At 42.6% G+C, this 20,276-nt stretch overlaps 3 protein-coding genes across 3 annotated transcripts; all 3 read right to left on the minus strand.

The window, feature by feature from the left end:
• Window positions 1-6,215: 6,215 nt before the first annotated feature.
• Window positions 6,216-12,973, minus strand: ftr66 (finTRIM family, member 66; the record flags this gene model as incomplete). The annotated part of the gene is made up of 6 exons (XM_080725662.1): window positions 6,216-6,748; window positions 7,312-7,371; window positions 7,947-8,106; window positions 8,814-9,047; window positions 10,558-10,653; window positions 12,386-12,973. 6 exons carry the CDS (start codon window positions 12,971-12,973, stop codon window positions 6,216-6,218), a joined length of 1,671 nt encoding a protein of 556 aa, XP_080581788.1.
• Window positions 12,974-16,635: 3,662 nt separating this feature from the next.
• Window positions 16,636-17,538, minus strand: LOC308284939 (myeloid-associated differentiation marker homolog; the record flags this gene model as incomplete). The annotated part of the gene is made up of 1 exon (XM_080725663.1): window positions 16,636-17,538. One exon carries the CDS (start codon window positions 17,536-17,538, stop codon window positions 16,636-16,638), a length of 903 nt encoding a protein of 300 aa, XP_080581789.1.
• Window positions 17,539-19,394: 1,856 nt separating this feature from the next.
• Window positions 19,395-20,276, minus strand: LOC308284940 (myeloid-associated differentiation marker homolog; the record flags this gene model as incomplete). The annotated part of the gene is made up of 1 exon (XM_080725664.1): window positions 19,395-20,276. The coding sequence occupies one exon, from the start codon at window positions 20,274-20,276 to the stop codon at window positions 19,395-19,397; it is 882 nt and encodes a 293-aa protein (XP_080581790.1).

Consider the following 20,276-nt stretch of genomic DNA (forward strand, 5'->3'; position numbering starts at 1 on the left):
GTTCAATGCAACCACCACGGCCATGTGATATTCAGCAGCATGATTCTATTCCTCCTGCACTTGGTATTGAGACTCACTGCTGCCACTAAACTAAAGGCAGGATTTGAATACCGGTACACTGTTGTATTGATGACAATAGGTAACTGTTGCGGTTTTATAAAAAGGGAGACTAATATTTTTAATCTGTTTTCCATATAAATTATACAAGAAACCCTGTGTGCGTGTATTTTATGTTTATGTTGGTCTGCTGCACTATAACTGTCCAATGCATGTTTGGGCAGTCATCTCTCAGAAAAGCTTCAGAGCTGCCGAGTGCCGACATCACGCAAGCATAGTAAAACACCTGGTTTTATGAGTAAGGAAGGCCGGTGGGAACAAGTACACCCACAATTCAAAACGTAAATAATTTTAAGATCCAGTTTGAATCAACAGATTATTATGGCCAGATTGTGAAGACTTGAACGTGTCAGCATTCAGCGAAAAGTGAGTATGCTGCTGTAATATTATTATTTTTGGATGTGCCACCTTGCTTTTCTGAGTGCAGTATTTCTGTTTATACACTCCAATGACAACTGTGGTTGATGCATGCAGTTAGAATCGAAATGAAACATTGTGTTTGAAATAGTCTGTTGTTGTTTCTATAAAGAGAACCATTGAATCCATTCCAAGCAGAGATGGGTAATATTAGGTTAGTCTGGTGTTACAGTACCTGTTGGGAAAACAGTGCCTCCTGTAGGTCTTTAAAGAACTAGAACAACTACTCTTCTATTTCAACAGTTGAGATACTACTATCCACTTAAGTCCACCCAGATCTTATATTCTGTTTGCACTTTCACCACTGTATTCATTGCAGGTATGAGAAAAGATAGACATGTTTAATTATTGTAAACGGTAAATGACAAAAAGCGCTATAAAACGCATAGACCTTAAGGAGACACTAGAAGACTACCATATATTTAGCTGACAGGTTTATGAGCCTATATGGTTTGACGCAGCCATACATGGTCATGTTAGGAACTAGGCATTGAAATGGCCCTGCTAGTGAGACCATGGATGAGACATAAAGGCTACATTTCCATGTCAGTTTTGGAGAAAGGAGCAGAGATGACACACAACACAGGAAGGGCTTTTGATGAGAAAGATCCAACCATAACCCAAAGGAAACAGCTGCAGCCATATGTGACCAGTGGTGAAAAGTAATTAAGTACATTTACTTAAGTACTATACTGTAAGTTCAATTTGAATGTACTTTTACTGTACTGGAGTATTTCCAATTGTTTATACTTTTACTTTTAGCACTGTACATCTCAGAGGGAAATATACTTGTTTCTCCACTAAAGTTATTAGAAAACTTTAGTTACTTGTTACTTTGTAGATTTGGATTATTATTGCACAACATATACAATAACACTTCACCTAAATTTAGCAGTGAGACGGATTGTGAGCTTGTAGATCTGAAAACGTAAAAAGATTTGTTTACATTTTATACATTTGGAACCTGTGAAATGTTGGTACCTTCTGATGCCAATACATTTGTATTTGAATTCTGGACTTTTATTTGTCACACACTATTTCTATTTTGCAGTATTGATTCTTTTATTTAAGTAAAGGCTGTTCCTTTCCCCTCCATCAGGACCCCGGCTGGCCAGGGGAGAGGCAGTATAGAGACCAGGAATACTGCGGTACTGAGGTTATGTACCCAAGGGAGAATGGGGTCCGCTCATTGTTCCGCCGGTCCGTTGTTCCGAGTAGGAACTCACCAGCGTCAGCAGGTTAGCTACTCACCAGCGTCGGCAGGTTAGCTAATCACCCGCGTCACGGTTAGGGTTAGGGTTAGGTTTAGCATAGTTTTACTGAGGTTAGGGTTAGGTTTAGTTCATCTGCATACCGGCCCGTCAGCATATTGACGTGGACCCGGGGAGAACATCCAAACTCCACACAGAAAGGCTCTTTCGACAACCCCTCCTGGGGTACGGGCACTGATGACATGGAGGAGAGAACTGTGAGGCGACTGCGCCACCATGCCTTTTTTTTGCCAAATTCTTGAGACAATAATTTGATGACCGGATCACCGGTCAATAGTTTCCCTTCGGTGATCCTGTAGGATTGGCTTAGGAATGTGACAAAAACAAAAAACACTTTCAAGATTATATATATAATCTAAACTGACACAGATGCTTTCCCGGTTAAAAAAAGCATCAGATTTGTATGGTTTCTGATGAATAGGTAAGCAATAAGCAATTGTTGTACACAAATCAAGATCCACAACAACCAACAGCTTGGACCTGTACTCTCAGGGGGATGTGAAGCCATATAAGTTGTTCATGACATCAATTCTTCCAGCTTCTTCTTGGCCAGGGCACAGTGTGGGCTTTTGTGCTCAGGTAAGGTACAGCAGCAGTGGTGGGAAAAGTACTACATTTATTTAACTTAAGTAAAAGTATCAATACTGCAAAGTAGAAACTCTCTGTTACAAGCGAAAGTCTGGTAATCAAAATTGACTTGTATAAAGGTGCAAAAACATGCTCATTTAAATATAATTACAGTACCAAAAGTAAAAGTACTCATAATGCAGAATGTAATTTTTTTTCCTCCACAAGTTATCATATTATGATATCTTGTGAAACGGGATCAAAAGATGTTATACATAAATTATGTACAAAATCTTTTAAAAATAGCAGATCTACAAGCTCACAACGTGTCGCATCGCAACGCGTTGTGAGCTTGTATATCGGCTATTTTCAAATAGCTAAAGTTTAAATAGGGTTGAAGTGATACGTTTGTAATAATAATTGAAATGTACAAAGTAACTATAGTAACACATTTTTTAAAATAATTGTAGTGGATTAAAAGTACAATATTTGCCTTTGAGATGTACAGTGCTAAAAGTAAAAGTATTGAAAATTGGAAATACATTTTGCTCAAGTACAGTACTTGAGTAAATGTACTGTAAAAAAAATGTAAATCCTTATAGGGTTGTTCCTAGAAAGTGCTCTGCCCATAATTCAATTTCATCTGTTCAAAATTGTCCAGATTAGTTGAAATTGTTTGAAAGTTAATTCTTATATCACCCAAATAGCCCCATGAGGTTCAAATTCTAAATGTCACTATCACTAGCTAATAGCTATATATCATTGAAAGGTTCAAATTCTTAATATTATTGTCAGTGTATTCGTCATTGAATGGTTCTAATTCTTAATATCCTTATCAGTAGTGTATTAGTCATTGACAGGACAATAAAATCTCTCTCTCTCTCTCTCTCTCTCTCTCTCTCTCTCTCTCTCTCTCTCTCTCACTCACTCACTCACTCACTCACTCACTCACTCACTCACTCACTCACTCACTCACCCACTCACTCACTCTCTCTCTCTCTCTCTGACTCATAGATGGGGTGATGACTGTTGGCTCAGCAGCATGTGCACACAGAGAACACACCCTTGGATAAAACTTAATGGAAAGTAGACCTAGTTTCTTTCTCCTGTTAGAGCTGTTCTAACAGCTCCCCTACTGTAGCTCCAGGCTCTAAAATGAGTATATCAAAGTGTCTGTGTTTGTGCCTGTCTATTCTCATTTACCATTTTATTGGTGAGCCTTGAGACACAAAATTTAAATAGTAGGTTACTCATCTGCACTGTAGTATGCGTGACGTGTGCATGCATACTGTAGTATGTTTTGCCTACACTTGTACTCTTGTACTTCACACTTCTTGACCCAAACACATGTCTACCTTTTAGATGTATTTGAACTATGGCACGTAATGCTAATTTATTCTTTGCCACATGTGTTGCTCGATGAAAATAACAGATTTTCAACTGGAAACAAAAACATGTGTAGAGCCAACATTGGGTTTTTGAGAGGTGAGTCACCAGTAGAACAAGACTATATCATTGTGGATGTGTTTGAACAGAATGCATTTGTGGCAATGATATCAGAACTGGGCACTAGGGAGAACTGGACCCATTCCCCATTTTTACATTTTAAAACCCATTTCCAATCACTCATGTCATGACAATGAGTTGCATTGTTCGCAGTGTACAAAATTCCCTGTTTCTAACTTCCCTGGGCCCACAAGATCAATGCAAATTGAGCAGACATGCTCTGCGTGCCCTCCATGGCATATAACATACCCCCTCAAGATTCAAGAACCCTGGGTTCTTGAGGGGCTTTCAAATGGACCCTGGTCTATAACTCTGACATTTTGTGCACTCTCCGAATCATGGGGGGGGTCCTTGAAATCAAACATTTTGAGAGAATACTGATCATAGAGGTATGGGATTTCCCCACCAGGGGGAGGCATTATCCCAAAACCTAGCCCAAATCTCCACTATCTGACATGATTGACATCTACAGGTTGGCTCATCACAGTGCCAAGTCAAGTGTAATCTTTACAGGAATGGATTCACTTAAGAGCCCAAAGCGATACCAGTGTGACCATTAACACCTGGCCATGGTAAGTGGAAAAACCACAGTCCCACAGGGCCATCTAACTATAGCCAGCCCAGTGCTTTCTGTGCCTGTTGGCATCTGCACTCTACTGTAGTTCACTGTCCACTGATATGTTATTATGTTAACACAGAGACATTGAATTCTGAAGACCCAGTACCCAGGGAGATGGAGGTTCAGATCAATTCTAACCACTCGCGAGTACTGAGGTACTGTATACATAAAAGACTGCTTTCCTGTACCTGTCTGTCTATTGTTTGCTGCGCTTTGTTTCATCCAATAGTAACATTTGTAGTGTTACTAAATGTAGAAGTTAAGAACAGTTAGTTCACTGGTTGTTTCATCCAATAGTAACATTTGTAGTGTTACTAAATGTAGAAGTTAAGAACAGTTAGTTCACTGGTTTTAAGCTAAGCTAAGCCCCAGCAGCATGCAACATTACTCAGCAGACAGAGAATCATATCTCTACACTCTCATCAGAGGTCATTTCAAAACATTTTAGTTCCTAAGGGATATAGAGAGAAGCACTGAGCTTATCAGGCCCTACTCCTACATTTTGAAAAAGGAACAGCTGTATCAAGCCATTTGTATGATCTTTTGATTGATTGATTGAATACTTTATTAGCAGTTCGCATAGGAAAAGCACATGACAGTACAGTTCAGATACGAGGTCTACTAATATTAAACCAAATAAAGCACATTGGCTTGTTTACACTGACATAACTATTATAAACTATTTGTTCCTTTTTGTTCTGTAGGAACAGGAAGGCAATGTTGTTGTCAAAACGTGGTATGTTATTGTATGATTTAAAGTGAAATATCAGGCACAGGGTTTCAATTTCATGCCAACAGAAAATATCCCCATATTTTGGTAGTAAACTACTGTATGCTCTGAACCAATGTGGTGCTCTTGGCAGGAGATGTTTTCATTACTCTTACTGTTTGAATTTGCATGGGGAAATAGCCAAATGCTAAATCAATGAGTTCACCTCAAGCCCTGAGTCATGACAAAACTACCTATGATTGCTGGTACTTACTACTTAACATCCCTTCCTGAACAACATAATGTTGAATACAGATCCGTTTCCTTTCAGCAGTAATGAGAACAGTATGACAGAATATTTATTTTAAAGTTTGTCTGTTGCTCTTTGGTTTTGTGGGGACAAAATTCCCCCTCTCGTGTCTACAAAAAAAGTCGAAAACCAGCTCTCATCTATATACAGTATCCTCCTGGAGGTTCATGCCTATTGCTGGTCTCTGTTCAATCCACACTCAATGGTTTAGACCAGTGGTTCACAACCTTTTCTGGATCAGGGTCAATGTAATTAACAATCTGGCCGCAGTGAAGAAAGCTTACGGTATTCTGGGTATCCTGGAATAAAGAATGCGGATTAGGTTTGTGTTTTGGTGTGATTCAACTCCAGGAAAGGCAATAGTGTACATCATGCACATTTAAGACACAACAATATGAACATACTGTACTTTATTGTTTGTTTCTTTGAGAAAACAACAAAGGGATGTTATTGCCGTTTTAAAAGTTATTGTATTGTACATATACCGGTCCATGGAAGTCTAACCAATAACATTCGTCGAAAAAAACCTTGTTCAGAAAGTCATGGTTGTTTTTTTTTTTTCATGGTTGTCATGCAGCAATATTTATCATACATGTATTGACAGTTCAAGCCACTGTTGACATAACAAGTTTTTAAACTGGTTTGTATGTGCACAGAGTCAGACTGCACACTCATTTAGGCCTATACCCTCAACCCAAACTATTCCATCTGGCAAAGTGTCACAGAAACCCCAAAACACACAAACTCAAACCCAGGATGCACAGGCTCTGTGAACCTGGCCTGGACCCTGTGAAGCAGGGTCATTGAATCAGAAACACTATAAAATGCCAGAGTGCCCGCCCTGTGATCCAGGTACACGCCTATCTTATTAGCGGCTGGGGTCGTTATTCGAGTCGCCACGTTCCCATGCCAGAACGTGCAGTTCTTCTTCGAGCAAAACAGACTCCATGACTTGTCGTTGCGCCCGAAGTGGGCGTCATTGCCGTCTCCTTTCCTGGACATGGACCCATACGCAATGGCAATGTTTACTGCCCCAGTAGCGCTCCACTCGGCCTCCCAGTAGCAGCGCCCGGATAGCGCCTGGTTGCACAGCACCTGGCACCAGTAGTCAAATCTCTCCGGGTGGTCCGGGCGGGGTTGGTCCCTGGTTCTGACGGTCACCGTCCGGGACTCCTGAGAGACACTCAGGTCCCTGTGGGCCGTCCGGGAGTCCACTGTGAGCTGATAGGAATCTGGGAGTACAGCAGAGAGTACCCAGGGTGGTGACAGAAAAGGTGGACAGCAGCTTATAAATAGTAGGCATAAAACAGGTGTGGGGCAGGCGCAACGCAGTGGATCACTTACTGTAGCCCTAATAAAACATTGCTGATCTATAAGCTTGCAGCGCATGGCGATGTGACGAGTTGTGAGCTTGTAGATCAGCTGTATTGAGATGTTTCTTTTTGGGAGGATGGAATAAGAAATAATAATAATAAATACAGATAAAATAATAATAATATAATAACTATATTAATGCCTATAATGACATGATACAAAGGTTGAAAGTGGTCAAATATCCACACCCTCCAATACACATCCAGTCTATAAATTAATGATTGACTGAATGTCAAAACCTCTATCCCTGGTATATGAATTGCTATATATAAAATGAAATAAAATACATTAACCACGACATTCAGTGAGACTGTTTAAGAGAAATACTTGTATGAACTTCTCCTCCTTCTATAAGAGGCCCTAATACTGTTCCATAATTAAGGCTTTCATGCGAGGTTTGAGGTCTCTGTTTTTGACTCACAGTATAAGAATTCTGGTCTGACCCTGGGCTCAGGACACTGCAGGAGTTTCACTGTGTTTGCTGTGGAGGAAAAGTGTTTTATTGAATTACATTCTGATTAGTGTTGTTGTTGTGAAGTTAAACTTGCAGTTCACATGACAAGCCATGAACCCCCCAAGAACCTTTTTACAATTCAGCTGCATGAGAGTTCATTGTTGTTTACGCTTGGATTTAAAGGTGATACACCGTGAAATTTCACTTTTCCTATTTTAAAACCTTTTTTTGGGGTCCCACTAGCACCTTCTATCCTCACAAAGTCCCATTTCTGACCGTTGTGTCTTTCTCTGGTTTTGGGAAGGCAGAAGTTAAAAGCATTTTATTTTTATTTTTTTCAAAACATTTATTTTTTTCAAAAATATTTTTTTTTCAAACATTTTTTCACTTCAGGCCAAAGGTGGTACTGCAGCTGAAAATGCTCTAATAGCCACTCAAAAATGAGAGAGGCTCTCTATTCAGGAGTGGTAATTTAGCTTCAAACCTTTTGAAAAACGTTTTTGGGACATAAACAATATGACATAAATACTTTTTAAATGCATGGTGTATCACCTTTAATCTAATTGTGTCTCATAATTCTGTTTAAACGCATGCATGCCAACCTGCTCTGGAGATCTTTGGCAGTTCCCCTTTAAAGAGGTCCTCTAGCCTCTTTTGAAGAGCTGACACAGAGGACTGAACCTTCCCAAAATCCAACAGAGGGACCACCGTGATGCTGGTGGTCTCAGTGAGCTCAGTCTTCTGGCACACTGACTGGCAGTTCTTGAGTGTGGGAAAGACAATGACGTATGTGAATGCAGAATGCAGAAATATCATGACAGCTTCAAAACTACTACATGGCAATTTATTAATTTCCGTTAAATTCAAGTATTTGGATGTAATGGCAACTGCACATTTTCTGTTCTGTAAAAACTTTGGTAGGTATAAGATTTCTACTGTAGATACTTTTCTTATCATACCATTTCCTGCAGCATTATTTCACGAGAGAACTGTATAATAAAGAATACTTAAGAACTAAATATACTAGTTTCTGACCTACAGTAAGGAATACTATGGGGGTGTGGTGGTAAAAAATAAGATCTCCAAAGTCTAGTCACATATCACAATATTAATATAATGCTAGAAATACTGTTCCTACGAAACAGTGTGGGCTCGCTCGTGACTATATTCTGCAGCGTGCTAACTGTCATGTGAAGCTCAACCAATACTCCAGCTAACACCACTCCCAATTTTCCACACCTCAATTGCACCTCATTGGCTAAGGGTCCTCCCTGCCTTTGTACTGTCTGCGACGGAACTCACTATATAAATGCTGCCTTTGTACTGTCTGTGACGGAACTCACTATATAAATAATAAAGATAGTGTTCTCGCCTTTCAGGCGAGCCCACAATTATATTGCCTGGCCCTACCTTTACAAATGAATCAATAACAAACGCCTGATGGGTATAGTGATAAGGAACACAGGTACCTGTAGGAAATAGATGTGGTCCTCAGTAGCGGAGAGTTTCTCCAGCTCAGCATCTCTCCTCTTCAGTTTGGCCAGCTCTCGCTCCAGCTTGTCCTGGAGCTCCTGAGTCTGGCTGACGGCCATCTTCTCCTGAGCCCTGATCATCTCCCTCACCTCACTGCGCCTCCTCTCTATGGAGCTGAGGAGCTCCGTGAAGATCCTCTCACTGTCCTCCACCGCCGCCATGGCTGACAGCTGTTCATGTGAGCAATGCAAACAAAGCTATAATACTCTTGGTCAGCGCTTCATTTTCCCTTGTATTACCATGTGGCTGAAGGCCGAGCCGTGTATGGAACAGATTTAGTTTTGGGCTTTTCTGCCTTTATTGATAGTTTTTAAGTAAAGATGGACAGGAAAGAGAGAGAGAGAGAGAGACAGGGAGAGGCAAAGGTTGTCAGGAACGGGACTCAAATCTGTGACGCGTTGTCCATGAGCTTATTTTCATCTACTGGATATTCCAGGTTGTTTAAAATGGTCTAGAATGATCAATTCAAAACAATACAACAATGCATTATGTATGTATGCACTGTATACAGTATGTATGTACCCTCAAAAGTAGCTCAGATATGGCATTACAAAGCAGAAGCACCTCTGGCCATGAAAGCCTGAAATAATACCTGCTGTGGAAGTGAAATGTATGAAGAGTGTAAAAGTTGGGTCTTAATTGAATTGAATATAATAACTACCATATACAATGATCCTTTTGAACAAAAAAATCACTTACATAACCCAACAGCTCTAAATCTGAGGCTAATTTAATTGGTTAAAATGTCAAGGATGAAAAACAAAGTTTCACTGTCTCAAAGCTTGCCTGAACACAAATAGAACCCTGCGGTTTCAAGTTTGCAAAACTCTTGAGAAATCTAATATATCCAAGTGTCTTTTAATGCTTGTAGTACCTGTCACTTCAATAGAGGGGACTGTCCTACTGATCAGGGCCATTTGAATCAGTGTGAATCATTCTTTGACCCAGTAGAGCTGCTCAGAAGGCCAGCAGTAAAAGCCTGCGGTAGCACTGAGGCAATTCCCGGCATGAGGATTTTATCAATACAGATAAAAGCTAAATGCATCCCATGGGTTAATAAACCCCAAGGAAAAGACATCTATAATAGATGCGTGGGATTTGAAAGTGGCCTGATAGTTGGTGTTTTCAATTTAGGCATTTAGTTTAGGCCAGGGGGCTTCAACGTTTTCAGGCCAAGGACCCCTTAGCTGAGAGAGAGATGAATCAGGGGCCCCCACTACATATTGTATAAAATTGTGTTGCAGATTAAAAATGTTTTCTTAGACAGCTTATAGACTTGTTTGACAGCACTGTCATCATGTTCAAGGAGTTGGCTTTTCAGACATAACCACTTGAACCGTCACATACTTTAGTCTGCTCTTCTTTTCCCTCTACAGACGATCTACAAGCTTACAACGCCTCGCAGTGCGAGGCGTTGTAAGCTTGTAGATCTGCTATTTTTGGCTAATGTTCCACTCAGAATAGGGATTCACATGGTTAATGTAAAAAACATGATCCTATCACACAAAGATTTGGCGCCTCCACTGTAGTAACTCTGAGAACCACCTAGGGGTCCCAGACCCCCTGTTGAAGACCCCTGGTTTAGACATTTAGCAGACGCTCTTAATCCAGAGAGATTGACAATAAGCAAGGACAGCAAGTTTTCAACCATAGAGATGGTTGTATTGAATGAATGTATACCTTGAGTGATTCCAGAACTCTCTTCAGCTCTGCTAGCTCCCTCTCCTTGGCCTGGATCCTCTGCTTTGACCTCCTCCTGCTCCTCCCCACCTCCCTCTGGAGGGAGATAAAAAGGAGCACCTCATGTTAGATAGCACGATCCAGTGGTGGAAAAGGTAGGTCTACCCACCTATTTTTACTTAGGTAAAAGTATCAGTACTGCAATGTAGAATTCTGGAATTCAAAATGTACTGGAGAAAAAGTACAAAAGTATTGTCATCAAAATGTTCTCAAGGTAAAGTACTCATTATGCAGAATTTCCTGTTTTATCAATTATCATTATGTCTAAAATGTATTAAATAAAATATAGCTTGTAGATTATAATGCATTATAAATGTGGTTATAACGCGACCTTATATAAAGTCTTACCGAAAAGATCAATCAAATGAAGCAGTAGCAATATACACAGTATCTGCTGCAGCAGAAATAACTAAGTGACAGAGTATACATAAGTGACAGGGCCAGTGGAGCAGCAGTGGAGCTAGCACACCTGCAGTCACAGGAGATTTATCCTGTGTGGAGGGCAGGCCTGTGTTGTCGGAACACAGAACGCTTCCTTAAGAAGTGATTTCCTTCCACCTCAGAATATGATTCTAGTTTCATAATGGTCTAATATTCTTTCCACTATTTACCATTATCGAATCAGATTGCTGTAATGCCCCATTATTACACGTTATCTGATTCTTGGGGCAGTGTATGAGCACGTATCAGATCAGTAACGCCAAAAACAGGAACAGGCGCATGAGGAAACTTAGACCCTATTCAAATTAAACCTATCTGTCTGCCTACCATACCTGCCACAAGTCATGCCACATACTGTGCACAGCCTCATACTGAATAACAAATAAGAAGATTGACATCATTGTATTGCCATAAAAAAGCAGGGGGGTATAATGACTGACATTTGCCTATGGGAAGGGAAGTTACATTTTGTGGTAGGAACACACCACTGCACTTTTACATTTCTATGGCTCAAGGAAGACTCAAGATATGAATCAAGGAAATGCCCTCATGTGCAATATGCCAATGAGCTCCTATCAATGTACAGGTTTGCGAGAATTTAAAAATGGGAATGGAAACATTCCTTTACTCATATTTTCACACTGGTGGATGAATGCATGGGCATCACTTTAGTTATCTGTAAGTGGTATATCCGTAAAGCATTTATAAAAGGGAATTTAGACAAAAGATTATGGTCCATTATTTATGTGAAGTCAATGGCAGTGCATCATTCTACACATGATTGCTATTGTAGTTCTGTGGTCAATAGAATTCTAGTACATTTCTAGACCATGGCAGTCAGTATTATTAGTTGAGTTATGTTCAGCTGAACTGAGTTGAGCTGAATTAAGATGAAACACAGGAATGTGCCAGATTGTGTAGACTTGAGCAGAGGTCTTCAAGTGGGGTCCAGGGACCCCGGGGCCCCTAGGGGTCCTTGAGGTAGTTCCACAGGGGCCCCAGCTCTAGCAAACTGAGGAGTATTTTAATTTCACTATCATTTAATCTTCAGATTATCACAATTCAATGAATGTGAGAGTATCTCTTAATATGTTTCAATAACACCACCTGAATCAATTTCTCATTTACAATTATCAAACAATAACGGAGGCCGACACATGTATGTTTCGATGAATTGAGTAAAAAGGACTCCAATGGAAACAAGCCATAGGCTTTCTAGGGTTTCAAATCCTCTTAGCAGACCTTGTATACTTTCCTGTGCTTATTTTTTTGTTGCAAACTGCTAATAGTATTCAATCAATCAATCAATCAATATGACCAGTCCTACCTGTCTCTCGTTTCTCTCGGCAGTGGCAGAGACCGTGTCGTGTCCCCTGTGCTCGTCCATGGCGCACAGCAGACAGACGCAGCGGCCGTCGGAGCGGCAGTAGATCTCCAGCAGCTTGTCGTGATGCGGGCAAACCCTGTCCTGCAGACTCATGGTGGCCTCCACCAGCACGTGCTTCCTGAACGCGGCCGACTCGTTGTGAGACTTCAGGTGAGTCGCGCAGTAGGACGCCAGGCACACCAGACACGACCTCACGGCCCTGGCGGTCCCTCCGGTGCAGAAGTCACACGTGGGGTCCCCGGGGCCTGGGGTCCTCCTGTCGGACGGAGGCGACTGGACGCCCCCGCCGATCTTCTCCACCATGTCGGCGAGGATGGTGTTCCTGTTCAGGATGGGCCTGGGGCTGAAGCTCTGCCTGCACTGGGGACAGCTGAACGTCTTGGAGGAGTCGTCCTCGCCCCAGTAGTTTTTGATGCAGGTCATGCAGTAGCTGTGTCCACAGGGGATCGCCACAGGCTCTTTGAGGATATCCAGACATATGGGGCAGCAGAACTGCTCCCTGTCCAGACTGTCTACTGTGTTGGCCATGTTGGCTGGCTCACTGATGGGTCGGTCTGTTTGTTCTCTCTAAGGCAGTCCAGTTATATATCAGCAGAGGAACAGAGATAGTCAAAGTTAAGCAAAGCAGATTGTCTGTGTGTGACGTGTGTGTGTGTGTGTGTGTGTGTGTGTGTGTGTGTGTGTGTGTGTGTGTGTGTGTGTGTGTGTGTGTGTGTGTGTGTGTGTGTGTGTGTGTGTGTGTGTATTTCTTTTTGTGTGAAGGAATTCACAGGTGCATGTCTGTGTTTTAGAGATACAGTATAAAGGGAAATCACTTCAGCAGCAGTGGAGAGATAACATGCACTTAATGGTTTTTTCATTCAAAATACCAGGCTTAAATGTGATATCCTAATACTTGCTACTAGTATATTCACCAGACCAAATATTATAGTGACAATACATATTTTCCATGTGGTTTTATTAGTTTAGTTAGTTAGTACTGTACATCGTTCTTTCTTTATAATTATTTCTTTCTTTTTCAACTTCCCAAAATACACTTAATAATAAATAAAATAACAAATAATAATTATTCTTCTTCAACTGCTCATCTGGAATCCACTTCCTCCTGGTAGCCGGGGTTCCAGTCACCCAAAATGACCTGTGATGTCATGCCTTACTTCTTATCTCTCGCGAAAAGAAGTTATGGCCATTTGTATATTCAAATATTCACTTCACTATACAGGAAAAGAAAAAAATATATAAAAAAGAAAACATCTGCTTTAAGTAGCATGTGAGGGTTCAAACTAGAGGTTTTTCATGATTCTGAATCCATTGCAAGCATTTGTTTTGGACGAAAAACATTCCGTGGGCTAAAAACAGCCCCATAAAACTGTGAAAAGTGATGAGTCATCACTTTCTTTTTGATGAGTCATCACTTTTCACGGTTTTATGGGGCTGTTTTTATCCCAAGGAATGTTTTTTATGTAAAACAAATGCTTGTAATGGATAGTTTGACCCCTCGCATGCTACTTAACTTACTTACTTTTTTATATATTCTTCTTTTCCTGTATAGTGAAGTCAGTGAATATACAAATGGCCATAACTTCTTTTCGCGATGTTTCCGGCAGAGCAGGCTTCTCATTCTGTGGACTTTAATGACCAAACTAATAGATAAAATCACACCAGTGTGAACTGAGCGGTGGTCGTGGAGGCTGCGCAACAGCAAAAAAAAAATATATATATATATATATATATATATATATATATATATATTTAAAAATATTAAAAATAATAATAATAATAATAATGGGGGGGGGGGGGGGGGGGGGGAGAGAGATGAGAGTGTGAGCCATACTTGTCACTCAGGCTGGTATTGCAGTTGATGCTCAGGGCAGACTAGACTCAACAGCACCTCTCTAGTCACCCAGGGGTACTTAGGCTACACCTCAGACTACATACACACACACCCACTCACAAACATACACAGCTACACACACGGCCACGCTATGGAGACGGTTTGACCACCGCTCAAAAACAGAAATAAAAAGTATGGCATGACATCACAGGTTCAACCCTATTCCTTGAGCTTTTGTGAGGCGTTCCAAGGCCACCTGGTCCTTGGTCTGCGAGGGGATCTTAAATAACACACAATGCACAATTCACGTGTAACGACACAAGACTGAAAAGGTGTCGGCTGAAGCCTTATTTATTACAATGACCCTTATGACATTAATATGTAATGTATTTATATCCCTTTATGTTTATTCAATCAAACAAAACAAAACATTGATTGTTTTATTTGATTGAATCAATGTTATATGAGATACTTTAATGGTTTCCTGTGGAAATAAGCTTAGTCTTTTCATGGATCTCCTTTTAGTAGACCTTGTACCAGTGAACTGTCATGAAACTGTACCTTTTCCTATGCAAACTTCTAATAAAGTCTTCAATCAATCAAAGACTGTACATTTTCATCTTTGTGTCAAACAAGAAGCAATACTGCCTGACCTGTCTCATGACATGAGTGACTGAGATCACTCAACTGAAAACAGAGTCAAGGCAGAACATTAACATTTGGAAACTAATAAATAAACAACATGAGACGTGGCCTCATGTGGATCTTGGACTTCTTGTGGCTAGCAGGGGTCATCGCCGTGCTGGCTTGTGGTGGACATTTTAGTCAAAAATCTTTTTTTTCCACAGACATACAGTACACGATTGTGGACAATAATATTACCAGAAACACAAAGAGCTAGCCCTTAATGACCATAAAAGGGGGTCCATTTGGTTCCATTTGTACAATCTCAGAGTTACAGTCCTGTAAGGGTCCATTTGGTTCCATTTGTACCCTCAGAGTTATGGGGGTCATTGCAAGTAAAACGTTTGAGAACCACTGTGGACTCCTAATGTTCCATATAGTTTCATGGTAAATCAGTGGCTAGCAGTCTGTGACGTCTGTCATCTATGACGTAAAACTTCAATATAGAACATAAGTGAAAAACAAATGAGTGGAGGTACTAAGTTACGTTGGCAGTGTGCACAAGACATTTGTCACCGGTTGAGATTAGCTTTGGACAAACAAACACCACACATACACACACACGCACACGCACACGCACACGCACACGCACACACACACACACACACACACACACACACACACACACACACACAAACCTGTACCTGATTGATAATGAAAATACTATATCTACAAGGTCAAAACTTTGTGAGCTTGTAGAGCTACTATTTGCATTGCGCTACATCCAAATGCAACAAAACACCAGATTTTTTCAGATTATTTTAAACAGACCCCGTCTGACGTGCTTCGACATCATTTGCCAGTGAACAAAGTGTGCGTAGTCGCTCAGAGAGGGAGGTTTCTACCTCCTTGGAACAAACACTCCGATCAATCACACACTGTTCAGCTTTTTGTTCAGGTTTGAAAATCTTGGAGGTGCAAGAACTGTTGAACAGAACATTGAAAAGGCAGATGTTCTCATCCTGTCATTTGTTGACCTGCCTGAGCCGAACTAAGTTCATGTTTGGTTGGAGTATGCTGCATCCTGAAGTATCACTCAGGCTTAAAGGAGGCATCCTGACACGGGCAGCCGAAATCTAGCAAGTAGCAACAGGGGCAGCTATGAAAAAAATCGACTAAAGCAGGTATGAAGGGGTATGATAAAAGGCAGATTTAACCCTATATGTGTTTTGGTCAGGATTCCTCCTTTAACGCATGCACCTGCCTTCCTCCTCAGCACCACTGCCAATACCTTTAGTGTTGTTAGTAGGAATAAACACAGAAGCACCTGGAAGGAAGTGGACTAGAAAGGGGAGGAGCCAAACCGAGTTCCATTTTTTTCCCTCCCTATTTGGAGCGGTGGAGCCGCCTCCCAATGTTTTGCTTTGTCTGTCTGTCTGTCCCTGTTAGGATGAACTTTGACCAAGTGGCGCGCTATGTTTCTTTAGTGCAACGGTGTATGGCCGGAGTTATTTCATTAGTACAACAGTGCGTGGCCGGAGTTATGTTTCATTAGTACAGCAGTGTGTGGCCGTAGTTACCGTACGTTTCATTAGTACAGCGGTGTGTGGCCGGATTTTTAAAATATAAAAACAGGAACAGATTGAGAAGACCACTGTTGCACAGCTTAGACACACACGGTATAGCTGCTCAAATTCACCGCTCCAACTTCAAACTGAGGTTTGATTTTTTTTTAACCGAACGGGTTCCCAGAATGGGTTCTGACAAACACCACACGGGCAGAGTAGATGAGGTCGGCCAGGTAGAGGATGAAGTTGACGGCGGTGAGCACAGCCACGGCCATCCGTTTATCCCAGGTGCACAGTCCCAATGCGCTTCCACATCTGTCAGGCCTGTTTTTCTGGCCACCATTCCAGGCGTCAAAGTTGAAGATGGGCCAGATGATGGTCGCCGAGAGGTACAGGACCATGGCCAGCACGGCGTAGACAGACAGGAAGCTGGTGAAGGGGAACGGGAGGCAGCCGGTGCACTCGCCAACACACAGCACAATGATGATGGCCGACATGATGAAGCAGATGCAGTAGACAGACAGACAGTACTTCAGGGCCTCGTGACTCTCGTAGACGGGGGGGTCGCTGATGAACACGAAGATGACGCAGGCCACGAAGGTCTCGAAGACCTTGAGCAGGCCGGGCGCCGTGGCCATGTAGCCGGCCAGCTCGCCGGGACGCGCCTTGCTTATGCCCACCTCGATCATGTACGTAACGGTGACCAGGCAGGAGAAGACCATGGACACGATGCGGGAGTTGTACGTCGTGCCGTAGCCTACCGTGCCCTTGATAAAATACAGTGGGAAGATGATGGCGGCAGACAGGCAGAGGAGGAAGGCGTAGCAAGCGAAGGTGATGGGGAAGTTCCTCCAGGAGACAGGCACTTTAGGCTGGAGGCCAAACACTTCCACCAGTAGGATCAGCAGGGTTCCCGTGAAGCTGAATGACCAGCAGAAGATGCACCAGTCCCCCGTGCCGTGGAATAACTTGCCGCCGTGCACGGCCATGGAGAAGGCCACGCAGGAGGAGACCAGTGCTGCCAGCCGCATCCATAGCAGAGGGTTGGTAAGGCACGATACAGCCATGATGGGAAATGTCATAGGACACTGACCTGAAGTCAGTTTACGATGCACTCACAAAGTTCAGAGAGATTTGGTTTTGTGTTTATTTTTTATTTCCTGTTGTCTAGACACCTCAGATCCACTTTCTTCTGAGTCTTACCATCTTGTGCAGGGAACTGCAACAACAAAACAAAGATGAGATATTACTCATCAGCCTATTCAGTAATCCTGTCATATGACAGCAGTTCTAACCAGGAGTTTTACAGCGTGGAACAAGTACACATTTTAGTTTACATGTTTACATTTTGGTTGCTGAGTGATAAGATAGGCTTTGTAAGAGTTTGTTGGTCAGTGAGTCAAGAGGATGGCTTAGAAACATCAACTGGTTGGCTAAGCAACAGACATGGTCATGGGATGGGAACGCAGTTAAGAGGTTAAAAATGTCTTAATTTGTCAGTGCCTCCAGGCGACAGTGTGGAGAGAGAGAGGGGGGGAGGAGGGACATGGAACATGTGTCCGTATGGGCATTCACAAATGCATGTGTTTTTGAGAAATTAAAGGAAATCAGAATAGAGATATGCACACTTGATGGTTCATTCATTCTAATTGCCCTGCAAATGTGATTGCATAAAACACTGGCTAGTCCATAAACCAGATCTAAATGTAACGAGTCTGACATCACATCTTATGTGGATTTATTTACATGTTACACATTACACACATTTTCCTATAACATTGGTGTGGCGTGTTCACACAAAACAGTGGAATGAATATATAATAAAAGAAAATTACAACATACTTTAACATGAGCAACAAGAAAGAAAGAAGCAGCCTATCTTTCTTTGAGGATTTGTATTACAGCAGTACAAAACCAATGACCCATGTTGACACATAATTGACACAATAATCTTTTTAATAGTGCAAGATGTTAAATGCTTTGATATTCGGATGAACTGTGTTGAGGACAATACACCATACAGCATTTAAGTAAGCATCAAACCACCCCAATCAAATCCATCTTGCCTATCCAAATTATTGCGACCTACTATGAAAACCGGCATCTTGTCCGCGTATCTCTGTCTATACGGCAGGTCACGCCTGACACTGTGGTTCCCCTGACACATCACTGTGACATCACCTCACAGGTGACACCACCTATGTAAAAGTCCATAAATGGGTATTCCCCAGAATCCCTTTTATGCCCATATATGAAGATCCCTGATGTCATCGATATACATCACTTGCAAGATGGCCAAGACCTGGCCCATATCTGTGTGGCTGGTTCAGATCTCCATGTATGGGCAAAAAAGGGATTGTATGTTGTGATGTCATGGGAACCACGCAACCTCACCCTTTAGGGCGAGGTTGCATGTCGCCCTGAGACGTCTTACTAGTATATTCTGTTGCTGACTGTCTGTAGCTGATCTGTAGCTCACATCAAGAAAGCTAAACCATTTTTGTAATAATAATAACTTTTTGTCTCGAGAACCTTGACATTGGGAAAACAAATGCTTAAATGAAAAAAATGTTAGAAAATAAAATTAAGTCTGTGTGTGTGTGTGTGTGTGTGTGTGTGTGTGTGTGTGTGTGTGTGTGTGTGTGCGTCCGTGTGTTACAGTTTTAGTTTCTCAAAACATTTTATTTAGCAATTATATTTTCCACCTGCCTTCCCAATTCAAGCACAAACTCTAGGAAGGGAAGACCTTTGTTAATCCCATGGGAAATACAATTTCAGCTTCCCCTGCCAGCTGATGGCTGCTCAGAGGCTCACAGGGGTAGCTGTTAGGGATTAAGTATCTCAGGGACACTTTGACACCAGTGCTGGGCGGTCAGGGAGGCGAACCGGTGACCCTATGATAACCAGGCGGCCTCTCCAGACACTAATCTACGGCCGCCCCTGAGCGTGTGGAGATGAGGTCGGCCAGGTAGAGGATGAAGTTGACCGCAGTCAGCACAGCCACAGCCACCCGTTTGTCCCAGGTGCACAGTCCCACATCGGTCCCACAGTTTGCGGGTCTGCTCTCCTCGCCACCGTTCCAGGGGTCGAAGTTGAAGATGGGCCAGATGATGGTCGCAGAGAGGTACAGGAGCATGGCCATCCAGCCGTAGCCCGACAGAAAGCGGCCGAACGAGAAGGGGAGGCGGTCGGTGCAGTCGCCAATGCTCAGCAGGATGATGACTGTGGACAGGATGAAGCAGATGCAGTAGACAGCCAGGCAGTACTGCAGGGTCTCGAAGCGCTCGTAGACTGGTGGTTCGCTGATGAACATGAAGATGATGCAGGCCAGGAACGTCTCGAAGACCTTCAGCAGGCCGGGCGCCGTGGCCATGTAGCCGGCCTTCTCTCCGGGACGCGCCTTGCTCATTCTCACCTCGACCACGTACATGATGGTGGTCAGGCAGGCGGAGATCGAGCACACGATGCGGCAAGCGAAGGTCTCGCCCCAGAATGCCCCGGCTCCCCTGAGGAAGTACAGGGGGAAGAGGATGGAGGCGGACAGGCAGAGGAGTAAAGCATAGCAAGCGAAGGTGATTGGGAAGTTCTTCCAGGAGACGGGCGCTTTAGACTGGAGGCCAAACAGTTCCACCAGCAGGATCAGCAGAGTTCCAGAGAAGCTGAAGCCCCAGCAGAAGATGCACCAGTTCCCCGTGCTGTGGAGCAGCCTGGCGCCATACACGGCCACGGAAATGGTCAAACAGGAGAAGACCACTGATATTAACCTTGTCCAAAACAGCCGGTTGGTATTTAGCACCACAGGCAT

The sequence above is a fragment of the Nannobrachium achirus genome (genome assembly GCF_963921795.1).
Source record: "Nannobrachium achirus genome assembly, chromosome: 5".
Classification (NCBI taxonomy): domain Eukaryota; kingdom Metazoa; phylum Chordata; class Actinopteri; order Myctophiformes; family Myctophidae; genus Nannobrachium; species Nannobrachium achirus.